This window comes from Arachis hypogaea, chromosome 12 (assembly GCF_003086295.3).
Source record: "Arachis hypogaea cultivar Tifrunner chromosome 12, arahy.Tifrunner.gnm2.J5K5, whole genome shotgun sequence".
Taxonomy (NCBI): Eukaryota; Viridiplantae; Streptophyta; class Magnoliopsida; order Fabales; family Fabaceae; genus Arachis; species Arachis hypogaea.
The window spans coordinates 120263163-120288163 of NC_092047.1; the positions used below are offsets into that span (position 1 = coordinate 120263163).

General features: G+C 30.4%; 4 protein-coding genes across 5 annotated transcripts; 2 read left to right on the top strand and 2 right to left on the bottom strand.

The window, feature by feature from the left end:
* The first annotated feature begins 660 nt into the window (after window positions 1-660).
* LOC112728981 (V-type proton ATPase subunit G-like) lies at window positions 661-3112 on the top strand. The gene is made up of 4 exons (XM_025779355.3): window positions 661-1027; window positions 2092-2180; window positions 2505-2605; window positions 2704-3112. Exons 2-4 carry the CDS (start codon window positions 2093-2095, stop codon window positions 2845-2847), a joined length of 333 nt encoding a protein of 110 aa, XP_025635140.1. The 5' UTR covers window positions 661-1027; window position 2092; the 3' UTR covers window positions 2848-3112.
* Window positions 3113-8352: 5240 nt separating this feature from the next.
* On the top strand, window positions 8353-11557 carry LOC112728982 (serine/threonine-protein kinase-like protein CCR1). The gene has a single exon (XM_025779356.2). It carries the CDS (start codon window positions 8858-8860, stop codon window positions 11267-11269), a length of 2412 nt encoding a protein of 803 aa, XP_025635141.2. The 5' UTR covers window positions 8353-8857; the 3' UTR covers window positions 11270-11557.
* Window positions 11558-12183: 626 nt separating this feature from the next.
* Window positions 12184-15418, bottom strand: LOC112728984 (putative serine/threonine-protein kinase). The gene is made up of 6 exons (XM_072208483.1): window positions 15199-15418; window positions 14956-15092; window positions 14598-14864; window positions 13262-13440; window positions 13026-13173; window positions 12184-12877 (listed from the first exon to the last, which is right to left on the bottom strand). The coding sequence occupies exons 1-6, from the start codon at window positions 15392-15394 to the stop codon at window positions 12521-12523; spliced, it is 1284 nt and encodes a 427-aa protein (XP_072064584.1). The 5' UTR covers window positions 15395-15418; the 3' UTR covers window positions 12184-12520.
* A 3731-nt stretch (window positions 15419-19149) lies between these two features.
* Window positions 19150-22983, bottom strand: LOC112728985 (uncharacterized). 2 transcript variants are annotated; one of them, XM_072210353.1, is made up of 5 exons: window positions 21703-22983; window positions 21443-21487; window positions 20078-20320; window positions 19839-20003; window positions 19150-19762 (listed from the first exon to the last, which is right to left on the bottom strand). In XM_072210353.1, exons 3-5 carry the CDS (start codon window positions 20168-20170, stop codon window positions 19658-19660), a joined length of 363 nt encoding a protein of 120 aa, XP_072066454.1. In that variant the 5' UTR covers window positions 20171-20320; window positions 21443-21487; window positions 21703-22983; the 3' UTR covers window positions 19150-19657. The 2 variants fall into 2 exon arrangements, with proteins under 2 accessions (XP_072066454.1, XP_029146831.1); XM_029290998.2 differs by having other exon boundaries at window positions 20078-20467.
* Between the last annotated feature and the right edge of the window lie 2018 nt (window positions 22984-25001).

Genomic DNA, 25001 nt, shown 5'->3' on the forward strand with positions numbered 1-25001 from the left:
ATTTAAGGTAGAATGTGGGTAAAAGATAATAATAAATAAAATAATAAATTTATCAAAATTTGATTACCGTAAACTATAATAAATGTACTCGAATAATTTTATTAATAAAAAACACTAAAAATTTATTATTGACAAAAATATTTTTAAATAATTTAAAAATATGAAAAAAAATGTTAAAAAAAAATCTTATTTCTTTTGTAAATGGCAAATGACTTTTGTATTTGACAACCCGTTATCCATTTGATTCAAAATTTTATAGGAATATTTAAATAAACTATTTACAAAATACACAAAAATTGAGATAAAAATTTGATTTCCATATTTTTATTTTATTTTTTAAAAGTATTATTTTTTACAAAAAAAATCACAAAAAATATACTTAACGAAAAATCACCAAATTTTAAAAATAAAAATATTTCATATTCCTGATCATGCTTGTAAAAAATTGCTCACAATTCAATCTCTAAAGTATTTTTTTGAGAAGACATATTTAATGTTGCATACTTTTATTGCATTTTTAAATTATTTAAAAATATTTTTTAATAATAAAATTTGAGTGTATTTTTATCAATAACAAAATTATTAAAATGCATTTTTGTTAATTTATCTTTTTTAATAAATTTATTATTTTATTTATAAGTAAACAAGAACTCAAATAGTATAGTATTCTCATTCTTACTTACAGATCTCGAATTCAAAACTTATTCCTAATTAAAAAAAAAACGAAGGATCTAGACCAAGAGAATAATTATTATTTTGTTTTGGGAGACAATAATTGGGGGAAGAAAAATAACAAAAATAAATAAATATAATAAAAGTGAAGTTACTGGAATGTCCTCCTGCTCAGACGAAGTACTGAGTTAGAAGATTTAATACGCAAAAACAGAATGGGAGAAAACAAAATTTTGCAGAATTAGGAGAGGAGTAAAAGGAAGTTAAAGGAAGTATTTTTGCGTTTGATCTGATTTCACATTCCTTGTCAATCCGTGTATCTGAATCATCAATCTTGCTGATCACTCTCAAATAGGTACCTTCATATCCGATTACTTCGTTTTCGCCATATATATTTATTTTAGATCAGATCTGCGAATTTTTCTGCCATCGCTACTCTTACTCCGTGCCACGCCGTTTCTTCTCATTCTTACTCACCCTTGACTCGTTTCTCCGTAAACATATTTTCGTTTTTTTTTTTAATTTCTCTATTGCATTCTTTGGAAAATACAAATACTCAACTTGACCTCCTGAATTAGATTTAGATCTCTACGATCTTCTACTTTATATAGTGTTGATTAAGTCCAAGAGATATTATTGTTACTAACTAAAAATAGATTGTGCGCGGTTACACAGCGCAAAGTAGTGATTCATGCCGTAGCGTCGTCGCTGGTCTCAAATTTGTTGAATTATGGATCTGAGTTATCATTTTTTATAATAGCCTGCAAATTTATCATATTTATTTAATTTTCTTGGCTTAGATTATAGTTTCTGATATGGCGTGGGTGGTTTATTTTAAATATCGCTGAATTTTATTTAATTTTTTGTTTCATTGTTTTGATGCACGAGTGGTTTACTTGTTTTGTGCTAGTGTTTAATTGATTATTACAAGTGATTTTAGTTCTGATTATTTGAGATAAATTAAGCTTTCAATTCTCTTAATTTGTTTGTTTGAAATTTTAATTTCATATATTTAATTGAATTTTAATCTTAATTTCATTTTATTTGTGCTGATTTGTTTTTTATAAATTTTTTAAGGCTTAATTAATATCCATAATTATAGTACTCACCGAGTACATTTTACCCCTTTGATAAATTTATTATTTTATTTATTATTATTTTTTATCCACGTTCTATCTTAAATTTAAATGGACACAATGCAGTATGATGGTTATAATTTGCTGATTTTAATAAATAAATATAGTCTTTCTTGTTGTTTAGGTTGTCGATTTTATTTCCAAGGTACAACAGAGGGGGATTTATTTGCTTAATGCTTATCTTGTGATTTATGTTGCCAAAGGATTTACTTTGGTTACTTTCAGCTAGTTTCTTTAAAATAGTTAGTCATTTGTCTATACTTACTAATTTCTTTCATTACAGAATGGCATCAAACAGGGGTCAAGGTGGAATTCAACAATTGTTGGCTGCTGAACAAGAAGCACAAAGGATTGTAAATGCCGCTAAAAATGGTACTATACACCATTTTTTTTCAATTATTTTTTGCATTTGTTACTATTATCTCACTCTCTCTCTCTCTTAAACTAAGTAATCTATGTAAACTAGTTTTTCTTTACTTTTTATTCTTTTGTGTTAGCTTTATTCATTTTTATCAAAAAGGGTAAATTTATGGTTTTTAATGTTGGGCACGGATTAAATGGCAGAACAAGTTCTTGCTGTGCTAATTCTTCTGCACCCTCGTTCATGTTTAGATCTTTATATTATAATTTGTATGATTTATCACAACTCTGTTGTTGTCTACTAATCAATGTGTTATTCTGCTCTTCCAATGCTAGAAAAATTGACAAGGTTGAAACAAGCCAAAGAAGAGGCAGACAAGGAGGTTGCAGAATACAGAGCTCAACTGGAACGTGAGTTTCAACAAAAAGTATCAGATGTAAGTTTTCTATTATATTTGATATTATCGTTTTATCTTATTCAATTTTACGATGTTTTTTTTCTTTATCTTATGTGCATGCTTTCCATCCAATGCAGAGCACTGGAGATTCTGGTGCTAATGTGAAGAGGCTTGAACATGAAACTGAAGGGAAAATCCATCACCTGAAAACAGAAGCCGCAAGAATTTCTGATGATGTTGTAGCCATGCTTCTCAAGTACGTAACAACCGTGCAAAATTAGAATCCTTGTGATTATGTATTGTTGCTGCGGTGTCTTAAATTATGTTGATTATTATCTTGAGTTTGTTGTTTGTTCTAGATACTCTGGAGTCAGTTCCTTACAATATTCTTGTTTTGTTTGCAATACTTGGTATGGTTTGGTATCCTTTTGCGTTGTACTCAAAAGATGATTTCAAGTTGGTTAAAATAAAAAGTTCAGAATGTATGAACTTGCCAACTTTTGTTGTTGATTATAACATTGTGTAAAAGGAAGTTATGTTAGTGTATATCAAGTAAAAGTGTAAAACTAATATTTCTGTTGGAAAACAACCTTAAACCTAAGCTTGAAGCCTTGAACAGAGGAAGAAAGTCCATATTGTCAAAAGAAGTGATAGAATACTATTCACAGAGACTATTAAGATTTATTGTCAACCAGTTTTACCAATGTGAGCAGAACCCGAATGGAACAGTGTTTTACTACACCTCCTTAAAGTCTACACCTGGTACCTAACTGTATCCTTTTGCAACTAAGCGAGCTTTTTTTTTTGTCAGTAGATTGGACAATCCTCAATCCTAGGTACCCCAATGAATTGGACAATCCCCAATCTTAAGTATACAACACACTCACACACTCCTCATATATTTATCACATTTTTCCCACAAATACACCCTCTGGAGTTTGAACTCTAGACCTTAGTAGTGGGGAGGGGGTGAAGTGCCACATGAGCTAAGGCTCTTCGGCAACTAAGCGAGCTTTATACTTGTCTCCTTCATCTCCCCGGAGAAAACTTTCTTTTTGAAGGCCCATTTGCAGCCAACAATTTTCTTGTCTTTAGACAGTTTAACTAAAACCCATGTTTTATTCCCATGGAGAGACTATAAATTTCTCTTACTCACTATTTAGGATTGATCATCTTGAGCGAAAAACTAGAAATATATGAGGAATGCTAGGGGCCAGTAATTTTGGTGTTTTATAACCATCAATTGGCCATCAATAATGTTTTTAATAGTGGGAGATCACTCACTTTTATTTTGATAGTTAAGTATTAGCCAGATAACACAAAAATTGTTGGCCTCTAGACTTTTTCTAAATATATATTATCTACTATATCTTAGACCAACCTAAGATTTTAAAAATTTAGAAGACTTGTAATCGAAAGACCAATAGTATCATTTCACTAACCTTGACAAAAGCAATTATGGTTTACTTTCGTTTATCCAACTCTGGAAATCATATCGGTCTCTTGTAATATACTACGGTGAAAAAATGTTTTAATGAAAAGTGAAGGTTGTTTTAATAATAGAAAAAAATAAAAAATAAAAAACATCATCAACAAAGCATATTCTTAAAATCTTAGTTACAAATTTTTTAAATCTAATTTAATATAAAAAATCCATAAAAATGTAGTACAAGGAAAGGAAGACATTATCACATGCAGATCGTAAGTAGCTATACCCAAGGAATTAATTATTAGCTTAATTTGTCACCTTTTGTATATATCACATGCGCACCATAGATCACTTTGTTGTTCCATTTTAGCGCTCAGTCCCTTCTTCGCTTGTTGATCACAAGGAACCATTCATGCTTTAAAATTTGATTACATACATGTATGTGTAATCGCATCCAATATTTGATAAACTTAAAACATTCATATAGGTATGGTCAATATCTTTGATACTAGAAAATATTTGGATTGTGTTTTTTAGCACTGTAGCATTTATTTATATGTTATGTTGTAATAGCCTATGTAGTTAGAAAAAAATTGACTATTAGATTTTCGAAGACGATGACCTTAGATTAATTAATTTTTGAAAAAGAAAAAGTATCAATTAAGCCTTCTAAAATAGTAAATGGTGGTCATGTATGTTCTTCTGTCAATAAATAATGCAAAATAAAATAAAATTGTTCATGTATTTCGTTATTTATAGTAGTGTATGTCTTCGTTACTATCACATGAGTATAGATAAAAACAATATAGTTTTAGATAGTGAAATATTTATTATCTTTTGAGTTTTTATATATATTTTATCAACTGTTCCCTATTTATCACAAATTCTATTAAAATAAGTGAAGTTTTGTTAAAAAAATTGTTATCTACATGACTATCTTTCATAGATGGATACGTCAAAATAATTAATAATAATAATACATATAATCACCACCGTTAAGTTTAGTTGATGAATTGATAGAAGGATATCATATATCCACAGTTTGTTCTGAAAGACCAAATTAATACTTTTTTTTCTTTAAAAATTGAACTAATTAGTACAAAATCAAAATTTTTATGACGTAATTGTTACTTTACTCATTATTATTTGACACATAATCAATGTGCAAAAGTTAGTAACATAGCTCAATTCGTTAGTAGTTTTATTCTATATTATTGTTGATATTTAATCTATTTTTGTTGCCTAATTATGTATGTGCTTGTATATAACCATAACTGGCATCCACATTTGGGTATCCAATGGGAATAATTCTCTTGTCCTCCATTGCTGAATGCTGATGAGACACTATATTTTGCCCTTCACTTCATTGAGACCCTACATGTTCCACATCCACAACAAATATTTTTACACCTTTAATTTGAAGCAAATAGCGGTTCCCTTGCTTGATGAAAGACCAATAGAATAACATGCGAAAAATACCAAGGCTAAGGTAATTAAGTCCATATATATTTAGTTTCATACACCTTAAGAGAAACGACAAGGCATGTGCAACAGTGCAAACAAGACGACGACTCCTTAGACTACCTATCAATTCCATCAATCAACTTAGCAAATTGCAAATATTTATGGGCCCTCCGATCCTTTCTTTTCACCAACTCAACGATAGGTTTATAAGGTGGTGGAACAATAAAATAACCTCTTTTTTCGTGTATATTTATTTGATATTTGTTTTTATTATTATAAAACAAAGTGTGATTAATATTCCATTTTATGATATATATAAAGAAAATCCTAAATAAATAATAAAAAAATGTAAAATGAATCAAGAGAACACGAATCATTTTCTGATTGGAGTCAGATTATATCGTATGATATAACATATATATATTGATCATAAGAGTAGTTAAGGGGTGGCTTATATATTTATGTAGCATGATCTATGTATCATATATATAAATTATATGAAAAATCTATTTGTATACTAAAATTAGTCATCCGTCGCATATTTATACATATAATATATGTGTTGTTTAACTCATTTTTAATATATATTTTATATTAATAGCTGATTAATATAAATGTAGCAAAGTTGAAATATTATATATATATTGATGGGTCACATACACAGAGGTCGGTGGCTTAGTGCATGCATGGTGATTTCATTTTTGTCCATTGGCAATGGCCATTCTCAATGGAGAAGCAAATGAAAGAACGAGTGTGAAAATATGTTGGCAAAGAGAATCTGAGACACTCTCTTATAAATTAAGTAAATAAATAACATCCAGGATCATGAAGATGAATAGTATATATATATACAGTTGTGAAATAATAATAATAAGGTTACAAGTAGGCAGTAGCTATGTAGATTATTGTTGTTGTTATATGTATGGAGGTGTTGGAGATCTTTATACAATTTTGGAAGGAATTGAAGTTGTTGTATGTTTTATTGGTACATATATAGAGAAATTAAAAGAGACAAGCATACATAGAGCAGGGGGGACCCTTCATATTTGGGTTTGACTAAGATGGAACAATGGAGCATGCATGATGCATGTATGGTACAATGCACATGCATTCAGGGAACGGTGTCTGTACCCCACACCCACACCCACACCCATCGAGGAAGGAACCAACCATCCAACTCTCAATACCATTTTCTTATTTAATTTCTTCTCTCAAATATAAATAGAGAAAAGGCCAGACAGATCTGACTAGGCATCCACGTGATCCAATCAGCTGTTTAGAATTTCTAGGTCATTCCAATCACCCACACACCACACCAATCACAATCAGATCCCTATGCTACGCTCTTGTTAAATTTCTTCTTCTCGATCTACTAATGCAACATACTTAAGCAAACTGTACATATATATATATATGATCATGGATTTGGTTTGATATGAGTTTATATATCATCATAATTCTACGTTTCTATTAATTTAACAAAATTAATATATACACAGTTACTTTATATTTGATAAGGACAAATTGCAAATATTTTATGTAACGCACCGGCCATGTGATGATATTGGATGTACTTTTAGTGGAAATAGTTATAATATTTTGTTTGTTATTGATTGACAAGGTACACAATAATATTTGAGGAGGAAAAATAAATGATAATGCTGTGAAGATCTTCATGGTTAAAATAGTTAGAATGTGTCTTATTTAATATTTATTAATTATTATATTAATTAATAAGTATTAAATAAAATAAGTTCTAATTATTTTTTATTAATTTATTTTGGTTATCCAACATTTTTCAAAAATAAATAGCTAGTATGAACCCTCCAAGAATACTGAGATAATAATAATAATAAAAATATATATATAACACCTAACTAAGGTGCTGTATTATTTCTCTTGTATGTGTATATGATGTTTCTGAATACACTAATGTGTTCATAGGACAAATAAAGTACCTTCCAAAATCACATAAATAACTGAAGTAAAAGAAGGTGCGAGGATTATGTATATATGTGGTGGCTTTTCATTGCCGAATGGAAGAATGAATGAACCTACACGATGCTCTTCATGTAAACTTTCAATTTCCACGCAGCTCCGAACTTCGAAGGTGAGAAGAGAAGTAAATTAAACAAGAAGCTAGAATCTCCTTTCATTTTTCCTATGCCTTCTTTGTTATAATTATTAATACGTAGCTCCTTTACTACATTAATATCATATGTTATTGGTGTATATAAAAACTTCTTACAGCTGTCAGATGTCGTTGATTTATTTATTTATTGAACATATACAATTCTTGTTATTGTTTAATAGTTTCTGCAAATACTTTATTATTGTTATACCTAATAATTATTAGTCAAACCTAACTCAAATAATATATAGACATAGATGAGTAATTATATTATAACTACAAAGTAAAGTACTATGACTATGAGTACTATAAAACAGTAAAATATATATAATTAAATACAATAATGAATGCAATATCTTAATTCAAGTTGTAATTCCTGATACGTGGTTCATTGCCGAAAGAGAGAAAGGCATTGAAGATTTGAAGTGCACAATGAAGCAAAAAGTGGCACATAATTCACTTACATCAGAAGTCACTAAAGAATCAAAAGATGAAGAAGGTGCAATCCCCTTTTATCCTTTTAAAAAGCTGCAAAGACCCATATACACTTTATAGTCTCTACCAATAATCCCACTTGAATGACATTATAAGTAATTTAATTTATCTCATTACCAACTCTTTTAGTATTATTAATTAGATTAAACTTGGAGATCATGTGAATCTTATATCATATTTAAAAAAAAAATGAAATACAGAATTGGAAGTTGATGCATGGTGCAGTGGACAGCATAGAGAGGGCAGAGGAGAGGCTACTTTGTTTGCCGTTTACTGGTCAGGAAGGACCCCATCTTCTGCGTGTTGATAAAATCTCTTTTAGATACTTGCCCCACTTTCTACAACCTACCCATTCATTTCCTTTCTTCTTCTTCACAAAACAATATTTTAAGCCTTTCATTCACTAAACTTGTGCCATCTACCAACAAGTAAATTTTTCAACTGACTCAAGTCATTTGGTTATTGTAACTAAGCTAAGTGAATGGTAAAAACTGAAATGTTGAGGAACAAAAGATATTGATTTCTTGTGCAGTAAGTTACTTTTTCCTTAATGAGCATCAAATCATGAAGATGGGGAATCATGTTACGTGCATGTACTTTACAATTTTTACTGTTTCGAAAGAGGATCTATGTGCGCTAACAATAATACTTGGGAGACAGAATCTGAAGCGTGGACAAAAACAGGAACCAAAGCTAATAAGACACAATTATTAGCAAGAAAGGGAAGTTGACAGTAACTAAACCAGTTCGGTACATTCAGCTTGTAACGGTTATGACCTCTCTTTTGTGTTTCTGGTGCTTCTTCATTGTATACCATCATACTCAACAGAGCTCTTTTTGTGTTCGTGTCTTCCATGAATCAAACCCCATCTCAACCATGCTCCAAGTTTCAATCTTTCTCCATTTTTTGTTCTTATTCTTCATTTCTGCAACTGCCTTTGGAACCATGGGACCAATCTCTGCATCCTTCGGAAAAGACGAGCTCTTCTGCGCCATCGACGCTAGCGGCAATCAAAACATTCTATGCTTCGGAAACAACGTAACTTCACAAGCTCCATCACAATCCAATTCATCATCATCGTCTTCTTCTTCACTACCTTATTTCACCAGCGTTCCTGCCATGTCAGGGCTTTCCGGGGGCGAAGGTTTTTTCTGCGGCATTTTAGCGAATACCTCACAGGCTTTTTGCTGGGGCGCCGGAAAACCTGCAGGTGATCCCGTTCTGGTGCCGCCAGCGTACCGGAACACCGCGTACTCCCGCATTGCCGCCGGAAAGTCCCACGTCTGCGCCGTCAGAGGATCCTACTTCGCCGATCGAGCTTCCGGCAGCGTGGATTGCTGGGAAGTCGCTCAGACGCGGAACAACACGTTCTACGCCAAGCAGAGCCTTGCGTTCTACGACCAATCCGTTAGCAACCTGGAGCTGAACGACGTGGTTTCCGGCGAGGATTTCGCTTGCGGGAGCGTTAGAGACGGAGGCCTCGTCTGCTGGGGTCCAAATTCGAAGAGTCTCCAAGTTTCCAACGTTTCCGATAGCTTCTCTGTTTTGGCTTCAGGAAGAAACGCGATTTGCGGAGTTTCAAACTCTTCTGGCGAGTTGAAATGCTGGGGCGAGGCGAGTTCATATTGGGATCCTGAATCAGCGGGACGGGTTCAGGTGGTTTCTCTGTCTGCAGGTTCGAAGCATTTCTGTGGGATCAGAAAAGACAGTCATGTTGTGGAGTGTTGGGGTGCCTCAGATTCGTCTGTGGTTCCAAAAGGTTATGGCTTTTTGGCCATTGCTTCTTCGGATTACACAACTTGTGGGATCAGAGAAGATGATCTTTTGCTTGATTGTTGGGTGGTGAACGCATCAAAACCCAATTTTGACTCTCCCTTGGAGCTTTCAAGCCCTGGGCTTTGTCAAAAGGAGTCTTGCGGTGTTGGGGAGTTTGCTTTCAATGTGAGTGTTCTTAATGAGCCTGATTTGAGCAGCTTGTGTGTGAGGCAGGATTTGAGGATATGTTCACCTTGTGGCTCTAATTGCTCTCGGGGTTTGTTCTTGTCTAGTCCTTGTGGTTTGAGCAATGACAGGGTGTGCACTCCTTGTTCTCTTTGCCAGAATAGCTCTTGCTGGGGTGTTTGTGGGATCCACCCAACTTCAGGGTTGCACTTGCACCATTTGCTTCGCTGGGTGCTCATAATTGGATCTTCTGCCTTGGGAGTCCTGCTGATTTTGGTTTGTGGCTTGGTGGCGCGGGGGCGGAGGAGGAAGGGGACAAAGAAGCAATCCAACAAGTCTTGCATGGGGAAGATGGAGCAGGAGGATGATGGCGATTTGAATGGCCTTAACTCGACTCCTTCAATTGCTTCGTGTCCAGGGGTGCCTCAGGTTTTCCGGCTTTCGGAGTTGAAAGATGCTACAAATGGATTCAAAGAGTTCAATGAGCTTGGAAGGGGGAGTTATGGGTTTGTTTACAAGGCTGCTTTGGCAGACGGCAGAGTGGTTGCTGTGAAGAGGGCTAATGCAGCCACAATTATACACACCAACAACCGCGATTTTGAGATGGAGCTTGAAATCTTGTGCAAGATTAGACATTGTAATATCGTTAACCTGGTTGGTTATTGCGCGGAGATGGGGGAAAGGTTGCTTGTTTACGAGTATATGCCTCATGGAACACTTTATGATCATCTCCATGGTGGCCTTTCTCCTCTTAATTGGACCCTCAGGTTGAAGATTGCTATGCAGGCTGCCAAGGGCCTCGAGTACCTTCACAGGGAGCTTTCACCTCCCATCCCCCACAGGGATCTCAACACCTCAAACATTCTCTTGGATTCAGACTGGGGAGCTCGCATTTCGGATTTTGGACTCATCACTTCCACTGACAAGGACCTTCGTGGGGACTTGGAAACTGATGTTTATAATTTTGGGATTGTGTTGCTTGAGATTCTAAGTGGCAGGAAAGCTTGTGACCCAGATTTCAATCCTCCGGACATAGTAGAGTGGGCAGTGCCATTGATCAAACAGGGCAAGGCGGCTGCTATACTCGATCGCTGCACGCCTCTGCCCAGAAACGTTGAGCCTTTGCTTAGGCTTGCCGATATAGCTGAGCTTTCTGTCAGACACAATCCGGCAGACCGTCCACCTCTGCCGGATATAGCATCTTGGTTGGAGCAAATCGTCAAGGACGGATTAATTTTATAGAAAGTAATCAATCTTGCTCTCCATGCTCATCCTTTTCATTTCAGAAAAACATTTCTCATATCAATTCTGCAATTGTAAATTAAACTTGCCGCCCCTTATTCATTTATCATAATCTTCACAAAGTGAACATGGCATTATTGCACCATACCAAATTGTTTTACATGTATATCATGATATGGAAAATTTTCCTGTAATAGGAGCCTAAAGACACTGTCATATATGTATATCAGTGAAACTTTTCCTTTGGTCAGCCTTTTAGTGATTCAATAAATGTGCAATTTTGTTCTATCATGAAAGCATTAGTCTCTGGTTATTTAGCTATTCATATTTAGATATTCTCACTACTCTTATGCTTCTAGCACTACCATTAGTTTTGTTATGTACTTTGTAACAGGGCTGTTAAACTATGATTTTCTTATTCTTGATTTCTAGCTATTGGGCAGAGCATTACCAAAACTTCATTTGTCTTTGTCCACAAATCAAATAAAATGATTTTTTTTAAGAACAACTAAAAAAGAAAAAGATCATCTATCAATAAAAATGTTGAAATTGGAATTAGAAAACAGCCTACTATGAATAGACCCTATTGAGTATTGACCTTGACTAAAATGACTTTGTCATGTGAACAGAAACTTGGTTTAACTTAAACATTGAACACATGCCCAGATTGGTCAGACTTGGCAATTGTATTGTAGTCTCTCAGAAACCAACTGAATAATACCAAACTATGAATATGGAATATTTAATAGTCAAAGCTAATATCCTAACTCAGGTCATGGTCTCATGGATTTCCTATACCAAGTAAAAATCTATCCGTTCTCTATTTTAAAAAAAAAAGTTTAATCAAATGCATCGTAGAATTGTGTGATGTGAAAGCCATCCATGTGATCCTACTAATTAGAAAATCATCACACTATACAAAGTTATTTTATTGCAAATTGGAGAGAGGGGGAAAATAAAAAGGCCAGCAAGTCTATGCTCAAACTGCCACATTGTTTTGGTCCACCAATCGGAAGCAATTGAACAAAGAACTTGGAAGAAACCAATGGACTACTTATATTACACGATGAAACCAAAAGACACAAAAGTGTATATTGGAATAGTCTTATTATTTTGGATACAAAGAAAAAGAAAAATTCTCATTTCCTGTAAAACAATCTTACTATACATGACTAAAAAGAGAATGAACACTCGCAGAAAAAAAAAGAAGAACAAAGAAGACTCGATCAAAGAATGTTAGGGGTGACCAAACTAACGACCAACATTCATCATAGTAGTCAAAATGGAGCTTGGACTTGCAGCAAAGGTTGCTCCACTGTAACTTGATGATTCCTTTGATGAGTGCATTGCTCCTTCTTGTTTCTTGATTCTAATGTTCCTAAGATCAGCAACAAAGCCAGGTTTGGAAATGCGAATGTCATTCATGTCAGCATTGTTGTTGGTCAACATCTCCACAACCTCTAACATTATTGGCCTCAGCTTTGCTGTTTCTTGCACGCAAAGCAAACCCACCTTCAAGAATCTAATCACCTCTTCCGCCGAAAAGTTCATATTAAGCATAGGATCCACCATTCTTATTAGGTTGTTCTCTTCATATGCTTTCCATGCCTACAAATTATATACACCTTTTTCACTTTGACCAGCTAGTGAAACAAGTTAATCCCATTTGACATCATATAATATTCTTAAATATTCTCCTAAGTTTTAATTATTAAATGATGTAAAATAGAGATATTTTTAATTTATCTTTGTATACCTTTTGTACGATGAAACGATCAGTATCTTGATAGGCATCCACAACTGGTAGACCACTAACAATTTGTAAAAGCAAAACTCCAAAACTATAAACATCTGATTTTCTTGTGAATCGTCCAGAACTAGCATATTCTGGTGCAAGATAACCCCTGCATGCATAAGAAGAAAAGGAATGAAGTTAAAAGGATGTTAGATATGAAAAAGTTTTGTTGATGGTTAGTGTTACTAGTGACTTACAATGTCCCTGCTACTTTAGTACTAATATAAGACGTTTCGTCTCTTAAAAGTTTAGCTAAGCCAAAGTCAGAAATCTTAGGCATAAAATTAGTATCAAGGAGTATGTTACTGGCTTTGATGTCTCTATGGACAACGTGAGGCCTAAGGTGTTGATGGAGATAGGTAAGGCCGTGAGCACACTGGAAATGGAAAAAAAAAAAAAAAAAAAAAAAAAAAAAAAAAAAAAAAAAAAAAAAAAAAAAAAAAAAAAAAAAAAAAAAAAAAAAAAAAAAAAAAAAAAAAAAAACCTAACAAAGTAAGAAAAGAAAATAGATACAGCTAAGGCTGACTGTGCAAACTGGAGAACTTAGCCTCATATTTATAGTCTAGGCCACCCACTCCATTTGCTATCCTGAGCAATGTGGGACTAATTCAACCAAATCCTAACAATCTCCACCTTGATTGAAATAGTCACACATCTTCAGCTTCCATTGTCAACACCGACAATTCTTTGCTGCCATTGTCTATACCGACAATCATAGTTCAGAGAACTATCATACTCCACCATGAAAGTATACTCACTTGGAATTAGACCACTCCAAGCATTTCACCTTGGTACAGATCGAAACCTTGCTGAAAATTCATGGTGCAACTTCCAAATTGGCTTTTCCTGGAAGTTCTTCAGCCATCGACCTAACTCCGCCACACACCTTGCATCTCAACGCCAACCAATGCCCGTGTGCAATTGTGGACCCGATTGCCACAACTCATCCTTATCCATGGCAGTGCGGTAATACCATGAGGATCGCCTTGTGCAAACCTGATTGTATCAACATATCCTTGACTTGTATTTGCCACAAGCCAAAATTGATTCTTCCATCAAATTTCTCTATTTCAAACTTCACAGCACTTGAATATCCTGACATTGTTGCAACCGTATACTGGAATAGTATAACTCAACTGTGCACTAGGAAGGGTCCCCAGGAAAGAGAGGTGGGTCACAATGGACACACTTAAATACCAAGTCTTTCCTTAGCCAGAACCTTTCCAAACAGCACTCTCACAGTGTCACACTGTCTTCCAGCAACAACAACAACAACCAAAGATCAACCTCAAGCCACAGGGACAAAATTCTTTTCTGATGTGGAAGGTCAGACTAGGCTGCAACCACAGAGCATACTAAGAATAAATCTCACCGAACCGAAGCTCTGATACCACTTGTTGGGAATAAGACACAATTCCCCCTTGAGAAAACACCTTTGACAGAGAAATAAAATAGACACAATCACAACACAAGAATTTAACGTGGAAACTCCAATTACCGGAGAAAAAACCACGGCCGTTGTCAAATGACAACCACTTCCTTCCTTGCTTCCCACTTGAATCTCATCCTCCCTTCCTCCGAACGCAAACAGGTTTGGTAAAGACTATTGTTGTCCATGTACTCATACACCAAATATCTATGAGCTCCTTCCACGCAACACCCTCCCAGTCTAACAAGATTTTGGTGCCTGATATTTGCAAGGGAAGCCAATTCCGCCACGAATTCACTCTCTCCTCGCATCGATTCCACCTCAATCGAAACTACCTTCACGGCCACCAGACTCCCATCAGCAAGCCTTCCCTTCAAAAGTCAAAAGTCAAAACAACTCTTTGCTTAATTAAAATGTTCTTGTTCATTCAGAGTTATTATTAGTTGAAGAATATAATGTAACCTTGTACACAGTACCAAAGCCTCCTTCTCCAACCTTGTCTGAGGTTTGAAAATTGCGAGTGGCTGTTTTCAGTTGGTTATAAGTGAAGACACGAAAGGCTCCATCATCGTCCTCATCAATAACATCATTCTCACCCTCTGCATGCACTCTCTAGCTACTGTAAGTAACTTGACATATATTAAAGATGATCATAAAAAAAAATATATATATATATAAAGTCGCATTATTATGATACATAGATACCGTTGTTGTTGTTTTGTTGATTGGAAGACGCTGAGAAACAAGCAAAAAGAGAAAAAGGGTTCTTCATGTCTGAATGAACTGTTGGTTGTGGAGACGAAGAAGGAATTAAATGGGATGGAAGGATGGTGTTTAAGTGAACGAAGAGACGGCCAAATAAATTAGGCATAAATCCTCTGAGAACACATTCTTCACTCATCCATTTCTTTCTTTATTCATGCAATTGGACACTTGTGACCATTTCCTTTTAATTTGGAAGTTTCTGACGTGTTAAACTAAATATAAAAGGGTGAATACCCATGCCTTCATAATTTTTTTTAAAGACTAAGAGCTCTTACAAAAAAATATTCATTTCGATTCTTAAAAAAAATAATTAAAAATCTAATAATTATTCACTAAAAAATAACAAAATTTCTAAAAAAAATATTTTTAATTTTAATTAATTTTTAATAAATAAATCAATAATTTAAAATATTATATAAATTTATTTTGTTAATAAAAAAAATTAACAAAAAAATTATTTAGTCTCATAAAAATAAAATTTAAGAATTAAAAAAAATATTTTTATAAAGGATTTTTTTTCAATATAAAAAGATCTAGTAGTAATAGGACTACACAATGTTTTATTTAATTTATATACACACTTATTTTCAAAAAACATTCGGCCATCAACATAATTTATTATTTTTTATTATCACTTTTCACTATTAATCTAATTTTTTTTTTGTTTTAAAATTCAATAACATATTTTTTAACTCACACTTTTAAAATTAATAATTAATTAATGATAAAATATAATAAATTATATTGGTTCTCTAACAATAATCTTTTCAATTTCTTGCTAAATTTTTTCTATTATATTACACTTTGAGGAACTTCTTTAAAAGTTTAATTCCATCCTAATACATTCTTTCTTTTAATTCTTTTAGCATTAATATATTAAGAGTAAAAAGATAATACTTTGGTCCCTTAATATGTTATATTATAAGATAATGCAAATTTTCTGTTTAAAAATTTATCAAATAATAATTAAAATTAATTTTATGGAAATTTTATATGCAATTGGAGAATTTTAAATACCACAAACTATGAATCAATTTATTTTTAAAACATTCTTTCAAAAGATGGTGGTTAACTGGAGGAGTATTATTGTCGGAAGTGATATTGTAAGAAAAAAAAAATAATTACAATATATAGACCTTTTAAAAAAGAAAAAGAATATCGTATAAAAAATAAAATAAGATAATAATAATGTTGATTGTATTAATATTAATAGTGGTAGAAAAAATAATGATAATGATAAAATATGTGTAGATAACGGTGAAATTTTATTGTTAGTTATTTTGTGAAAGTTTATTAAAATGTGATAGATAAAATATATTATGGAGATTTTTTAAAAGTTCATTTAAAAAACACCCACAAATATATGTAAGTTTTATAGTGTAATCAAATTAAGTTTTTACTGGTGTATTTATGTGAAAATGATTATTGAAAAATAGTAAATAATTTAATATATTTAAATAAATTGTTATCTAATTAATAATACTTAACTATTAATTTTTATATATATAAAAATAATTGTATATGAGTTTTTATGTATCATTGTATACATATAGAAGTGAACTTTTATTAGATTTTATATATATATATATATATATATATATATATATATATATATATATATATATATATGGTACCTAATCTAATAAATATATTAAAAATATCTTTTTTAAAGATATTTATTTAGCTGTATTTTAAAAACATAATTTATGAAAAAAAAGAGTTGAAGGGAATAACAATACTTTTAGATAAAGATAATAATTTTATAATATGCTAAAATTAAATTTTACAATTCACCATTCAATAATAAAAAAAATCTTTATATAAAAATAATTATAAAATTTTTATTAGAATATTCACCATATATATTAGTATGAAAATTTGTATACAATTGTATTTATATAAAATTAATAATTAAAAATTATTAAATAATTTGTCTTATTTAACTAAATTAGTATCCAATAATTTTTAATTATTAACAAACTTCACATATGAAATCAAGTGAGTTTTTACTATATACTACAAAAGTTATAAATTTATGATGACCTTTAAGGATATAGGACATCAATTATCAATTAAAATACTTTTATTTAAAAAAATAATACTAAATAAAGAGAGAAAAAAATCAAAATTTATTTTATTTAGTATTTATTAATTAATAAATAAGATAAATTTTGATTTTTTTAACTAATTTTTTATGTTATTAAACATTTTCTTTAAAAAAAATAACCAAGACATTAAGCTTCCCTAACTAGAAATAACAAAATGTTGTCTTCTTCATGTGCCTACGCTAAACGCTATATATATATTTTTATTTTGGCAATTCATCAAAGCTGGATGTGTATGTCAATCATCAATTATTTAGGTTGTAAAGTCAACGGCCCGGCATCCGTGTCCTCTCTAAATTATCACTAGCAGCCATTAAGCATGATAGACGATTTAATTAGATAAAAATTATTCAGAGTGGTTTAGTGTGAAAGAGTTCATCAGATTCTATATATATATATATATATATATATATATATATATATATATATATATATATATATATAAAAGTTCAAGCTAAGCTGCATTATCGAATAGGTGAATGTACCAATTACGTCCTTTTCCACATGAAGAATGTGCACATTTTTAGGAAGATATTCAACATATTTTTCTTTCAGGCTTAACTACTATTGAATATGTTTTAATCGGCCATTATCCTTAACTGAGTCTATCCGAGGATATCTTAATTTGAGTAAACCCAATTTTTGTCCAATATTCTACAGTCAGATCAACTTGATTTGTTCCTTACATCACAAAAACCTATTAATATTATAAAAAGATATATTAACGTAATAGTAACTATTACATCACCAATAAAATTTAGAGAAAATACCACTCTCCTTCCCTACAAAATACTAAAATGATACTTCCCTCTCCTCTATTTATAAAATATATATTTTTCTTTTTTATAATTATTAAAAAATCTCATTTTAATCCATTTTAAATTTTTTTTGTGTTAGCTAATGTTAATTTTATTTATTTTTAAGAAAAAATAAATTATTTTTTACAAAAATATTTTTTAGTAAAAATTTTATCTTTTTTTTTATTAAATTTTGCTTAATAAAATACTTTTTAATAAATTTTTTTATTAATTAAATTATATTTTTATCAAAATATTTAAAAAAAATTATAATTAAATTATTTTTTCTAAGATATCTTTTAATAATTTTTTAATTATTAAATTATAATTTTACCAAAATTTTTGTTAACAAAGATTTTTTATTTAATGTTAAATAATATATATTGATATCGAAAAATTAATAGTAAAATATAAAAGAATTGTTAACGAAAATTTTGATAAAATTATAATTTAATAATTAAAAAAATTATTGAAAGATATCTTAGAAAAAAAATTTGATAAAAATACAATTTAATCAATAAAAAAATAATTTATTAAAGAGAATTTTGATAAGCAAAATGTAAAATAAAATTTTTGTTAAAGGATATTTTTATAAAAAATAATTTATTTTTTCTTAAAAAATAGATAAAATTAATATTAATTAACACAAAATTTAATAGGGATTAAAGAGAAAGATTTTTAAAAGTTATAAAGAAGGAGAATATATATTTTATAAATAAAAGAGAGGAAAGATTCATTTTAGTATCTCACACGGGAGAAGAATGGTATTTTCTCAAAAATTTATTATTTTTAATTAATATTTGACTAAAAAAAATATTTTTGTACTAAATTTTAAATTTTAATAATATAAAAATAAAATATTATTTCAAAGTATTGACTGAGATTAATAAAATATATTAATCCCAACATTTCTCCTAATGTAAATTATGTTTTATTAAGTATAATCATATTCAGGTTACTTGACTTACTTCTCATTTGCTCAACTATTATTGTACAACCCTCAACCTTTCATTTATGATATTTGATATATGACGTGTGACAAACCTTTGACTTGCATAATACTAACAATAACATACTCTATATATTGCAGCTGTCATTTAAATTAAATGAAAAATGAAAAAATAAAACAGAACAAAACAGACAAATAAATTCATGCTGTGTTGCTTCTAGATACCAATGGCTATGTAAGGAGCGGAATTAGGTAATAATAATTTTCTAAGTAAAGTCTATGATTAAGCTAATTAGTCAAGGCTGCTGCATGTAGCTAGGTTACTAATAAGTACCCAAAATTTCAGATTTTACATAGTAAGATATGATTATTAGAAAGTTTAAATGGAAAGTGCCTCAGTTATCAAACGAGTGCTTCTTGAGTCCCATGAGGCAATCAAACTTTGATGCATAGCATCCTCCATTATCTTCTTCGGCCGCGGATCAATCTGAAGGCATCGAGCCACTCTGGCTGAAAGTGTGGCTCTCCATCGAGGAATTGCTGATACGCTACATGTGGACGATGGGATAGCGCATAATTGCCACAAATGACAGCGGTAATGGATCTACCAACTGTCCTTTGTTGGGCAAACACCCCTGATGGTTCCACACAACCTAATATTAAAAGGTCAATTAATTTTTAAAAAGTTAAAAAAGATAACATATAAAATAAAATAAATAAGCTTCTTACATGATCATCAGTCACCATACGAAATGCATCATGTGAAGGCTCCAGTCGAGATTTCGTCAAAAGTGAGTAACAATTCCACATAAGTGGGAACCCCTGATGTACTACAGGATGAATATCTTTATAGCATACATGCATAACGGAAGGTAGATGGGAGAAAATAAATGCCTGCAAGAAAATTAGAACTGAGGGAAAATCTTAAGATAGAATAAATTATCCATGTTTGAATAATATTTATATACCTGCAAGGCGATGACGCAACCTTGAACGTTGGTGGATCCACTACGGTCTCTCTTTATTTTGAGAAGATTCGTGTGCATAGCCCTTAATGTCATCTACATTCTCAACCAATTGTAGGAATTTGGATGAGATTATGTTCGCTGATGCATCTTGCATTATCATAGATCCAATCGCCAACAATGCAGCTGCCCGACACTTCCGAAGCAATAAATGTGGGTCATTGTCAACCGGAGCACTTGCAAATTCTGATAGCCGGTTTAGATCAATAACATTTTTTTGTTTAGGGTGATCCGCCAATGGGACACCAACCAACTCTATGCATTGCGCGTCATCGTATAATTTTTTTTTATCCTTAATGAACACTGGTTTACCACCCCTCAACATAAGGACATCTTCAAGACCAAAAAATAATGTGGTGGCATTATATATATTTATTAAAGCATTAATCAATGGCATGACTACAATGACTTTAGGATAGTCACAATTGAACATAAACTCAAAACCGAAACCTGTCAACCGCTGCTACTTCACCCGTTGATGCAAATTGGTTTGGTAAAAATATACTTTTTCTCGGTTTGTTAAATTGGGAATAGCAGGAAATTAAAAGAGTAACACTTAAGATTAAACGAGCAATTGATCAAATCCTCTAACCTTAACACAACATCAAAACAGAAAAATCCCCAATCTTAAACTCACAAGGACACAAATCAGCCCAAGAATCATATATCTCGCACAAGTTCAAATTCAATATTCACTTAATCACAGACAACAATCAGCAAAACAAAGTATGAGCCCCAAAATCATCAATCAGCACCTAATTTGATCATTACTCTACATTAATTACATTTCACAGCCAGCAACATTTGAATAAATAGAAGTTAGGAAGGAAAGTTTGTTAAGATGAATTTTCTGTTTTGATTAGTTACAACAGAGAGCTATTCTCTGGATAGTTTCTTTCATTGTAATTCTTGGGAATTGGGGATATTCCCCTCCCTGATTGTGCAATAATACAATGTTATCTCAGTGATTAAGCTTTATCAGTTTATCAGAGAAAGAAATACACACTTAAGGATAGTGGACCCTCCAGGGAACTTAAGTTAAATCCTAGTGGAATTAGGCTAAAGTGCCCTCACCCTTTGTATTCTGTGTCTATTTCATTGGTAGACTTGATTCTTTAGTCTACTCTATCTCTACCTTGACACACTCTTAACATACACAAACCATTTATTTAAGTTCTTCAAACAACCTTAAAAAATCACTGCACAATTGAACCTATATTACACCATACTAAAATTCAAATTAAGTGTTCATTGTACCAAAGAACAAAAGTCTAATAATAGTAATGCATTAATATTAAAAAAACTTACAATTATATTGATTTGGGCCCGGCGCTTGATCTCGTGCTGCCATTTCTTTAGGAAAATGAAAATAACAACATATCAGCCACAAACCAAACACTAATAGCAGACATGCATTTTTGTATTATTCAATAGGAAACAAAAGGGTCACCAAAACACATACCTGCTACACATGCATACCCAACACATCATCACACAATTACATGTATACACAATCAAACTCAAATAATACCTTATTCAAAAAAAAAAAAATACATAATGACTATTACCTCATCAAAGTTCCATCATCAAAAACAAAATTCCAGCTAGTTTTTCCATCTTCTATGGGGCTAGCTATTTGGATCTAAGAGGCCAAGGTTGGGGCTGATAGTTTTTCCATCTTCTATGGGGCTAGCTATTTTGATCTAAGAGGCCAAGGTTAGGGCTGTTGTTGAAAGATGCAAATGGCATATTCTATTCTGGATTGAACTTTGGTTTGCAAGCTTGAGTGTAGGACTGATTGTGTTTGATAAAATGTAGAATCTGTTCTGGACTAGAATCAACAAATGAAGTTGCACACCATAAAAAACCGTTTTAGAATAAAATAATAAATAAATTATAAAGGACCAAAGATGAGGGTACTCCAAAAACTCTTATTAGATGCAACATAGGCAGTGGTTGATTCGATTCAATTGCCTAGGGCTGAGAAAGTGAGAGTTTAAATGTTAAACATAGGCAGTGCAAATTTTAATCAATTCAAAAAAAAAAAATACTACCGTACTATTTTACAAAATCATAACATTGCAATCAACAAATACAAATACACAATAGCTAACAAAGTATTGGTTTAATAAAATTTAAGGACAAAAAGAATTCAAATACAACAATGAAGTTTAAAAGTTCAATAGTCTACACAACTGAAAATAAAAAAAAATTTCATTAAAAGATAGCCAAGTTATACATTCTAATAATAAAGAGAACAATTCATACCATGATATATGTGCCCAAATCAATGAATCAACTCAAAGTTTAAGAGCATATAAGTCATGCTAATTACACAACTCAGCAAGAATATTAAGTAAATAAATATTTATCTCTCTATTCTTAAATCTTAGTTGGTACTTTGGCCAAAGAAAAAGGTAAATCTTGAATCATATCAGTTAACCTTCTATGTAACAATAAGAGCAAGACTGCAACTAGATCCGTCAATCCAGCAACCATCTAATCAACCCATTGACACATACATACATACATACTTAATCTATCATTTAGAACCATCTGATTAAAATAAATTTTAAGAATATAACACTCAACATGATAAAAAATAAAGACATCTATTCAATTCAGAATTACCTCATTAATAATTAATAATAGCAACAATAAATCCTAAGTAACAAGAAAGCCACGAATTTGAATCAAATGGAAAGCAACAAGAAATGGTGTTAAAAAGTCCAAGTAAAAAAAGAGACTCGACAAAATCAGACACCAAAATAAAATTAGAAGTGAAATATATTTAAGGAAGAAAGAAGAAAAAATCGAAATAGTGCTGAACAAGAGCAACAATGAATCAACAAACATAATGTAATTGGAAAATGTAATATCTTGAGAATGTGATATCTTGGAAGATGTAATATCTTGAGAATGTAATATCTTGGAAAATGTAATAAGTCATTGTAATGTTATGCGGTTATGCCACAATGAAAAATCTTATGTGTCTTTTGAAATTCAGTTTTCAATCAATATTTTAATTCGAATAATATTATTTAATTAAATTTTAGTTAAAATATATTTTAATTTATAATTAAATATGTTAGTAATTAAAATTAATTTAAATTTTAAATATTAAATTTTTATTAATTTTTTAAAAATAAATTTATTATTTTATATTTAAGTTTTTTTATTGTCATTATTAAATGAGTCATGCTATTTTATTTTTATTTCGAGCGATTTACATATTAACTCAAAACTCATTTATCATCAGTATCGAATAAAATTTTAATAAGATTATACCAATATTTGAATTAAACAAATACTTAAATTCTTTTAGTGTCTAAAGTGTTTTTTAAGAGGTGTTTTACCATTTATTTTACTAATATCATTTTCAAAAATACTTAAATTATTTTAGCTACATATTTTAAAGAAATAGATTATATTTTTGTCTATTATTTCACTTCTTTGTTAATAATATCTGTTTAAACAAATATTTAAATATTTTTTAGCAAAATGCATGTAATGAATTATATTCATTTATTTTGTAATTTTTTTATTTTAATATTTTGCTAAAAGATTTACAATAAATATAAATTAAATAATAAAAATTAAATTATTTGGTTATCGGAACCTCTTTTTTGTAAGTTTTAAATTTTTGTTGACTAGTATCATTTTAAAAAATATTTAAATCCTTTTAACAAAATACAAGACAATTTATTTTACACGTAAATTTTTTTAGTGTCTAAAGTATTTTTTAAGAGGTGTTTTGCCATTTTTTTTACTAATATCATTTTCAAAAATACTTAAACTATTTTAGCTACATATTTTGAAAAAGTAGATTTTTTTTGTCTATTATTTCACTTCTTTGTTTATAATATCTGTTTAAACAAATATTTAAATATTTTTTTAGCAAAAAGCACGTACTGAATTATATTCATTTATTCTATAATTTTTTTATTTTAATATTTTACTAAAAGATTTATAATAAATATAAATTAAATAATAAAAATTAAATTATTTCGTTACCGAACACGATAACCCCCTTTTTTGTAAATTTTAAATTTTTTTACTAGTATCATTTTAAAAAATATTTAAATCCTTTTAGCAAAATACACAAAAATTTATTTTACACGTAAATTTTTTTAGTGTCTAAAATGTTTTTTAAGAGGTATTTTGTCATTTTTTTACTAATATTATTTTCAAAAATACTTAAAATTATTTTAGCTACATGTTTTGAAGAAATAGATTATTTTTTTTGTCTATTATTTCAATTCTTTGTTAATAATATCTGTTTAAACCAATATTTAAATATTTTTTAGCAAAATGCATGTAATGAATTATATTCATTTATTCTGTATTTTTTTTTATTTTAATATTTTGTTAAAAGATTTACAATAAATATAAATTAAACAATAAAAATTAAATTATTTAGTTACCGTGTTCGGTAACCTCTCTTTTGTAAGTTTTAATTTTTTTTACTAGTATCATTTTAAAAAATATTTAAATTCTTTTAGCAAAATATACGACAATTTATTTTATACGTAAATTCTTTTTGTGTCAAAAATGTTTTTTAAGAGTTGTTTTGGTATTTCTTTTTACTAATATTATTTTCAAAAATACTTAAATTATTTTAGCTACATATTTTGAAGAAATAGATTATTTTTTCTTGTCTATTATTTCACTTCTTTGTTAATAATATCTGTTTAAACAAATATTTAAATATTTTTTTAGCAAAATGCATGTAATGAATTATATTCCTTTATTCTGTAATTTTTTATTTTAATATTTTTCTCAAAGATTTGCAATAAATATAAATCAAATAATAAAAATTAAATTATTTGGTTATCGAACACGGTAACCTCTTTTTTGTAAGCTTTAA

Coding starts and splice junctions, on each gene's coding strand:
- LOC112728984 (XM_072208483.1), bottom strand. CDS start 15,394: ATGAGTGAAGAATGTGTTCTCAGAGGATTTATGCCTAATTTATTTGGC. Junction 14,865..14,955: donor GCTTTGGTACTGTGTACAAG/GTTACATTATAT, acceptor TGACTTTTGAAG/GGAAGGCTTGCTGATGGGAG. Junction 13,174..13,261: donor ACTAAAGTAGCAGGGACATT/GTAAGTCACTAG, acceptor TTATGCATGCAG/GGGTTATCTTGCACCAGAAT.
- LOC112728981 (XM_025779355.3), top strand. CDS start 2,093: ATGGCATCAAACAGGGGTCAAGGTGGAATTCAACAATTGTTGGCTGCT. Junction 2,181..2,504: donor TGTAAATGCCGCTAAAAATG/GTACTATACACC, acceptor TTCCAATGCTAG/AAAAATTGACAAGGTTGAAA. Junction 2,606..2,703: donor TTCAACAAAAAGTATCAGAT/GTAAGTTTTCTA, acceptor CATCCAATGCAG/AGCACTGGAGATTCTGGTGC.
- LOC112728982 (XM_025779356.2), top strand. CDS start 8,858: ATGACCTCTCTTTTGTGTTTCTGGTGCTTCTTCATTGTATACCATCAT.
- LOC112728985 (XM_072210353.1), bottom strand. CDS start 20,170: ATGACATTAAGGGCTATGCACACGAATCTTCTCAAAATAAAGAGAGAC. Junction 20,004..20,077: donor GTTGCGTCATCGCCTTGCAG/GTATATAAATAT, acceptor ATTTTCTTGCAG/GCATTTATTTTCTCCCATCT. Junction 19,763..19,838: donor GTATGGTGACTGATGATCAT/GTAAGAAGCTTA, acceptor TTTTAATATTAG/GTTGTGTGGAACCATCAGGG.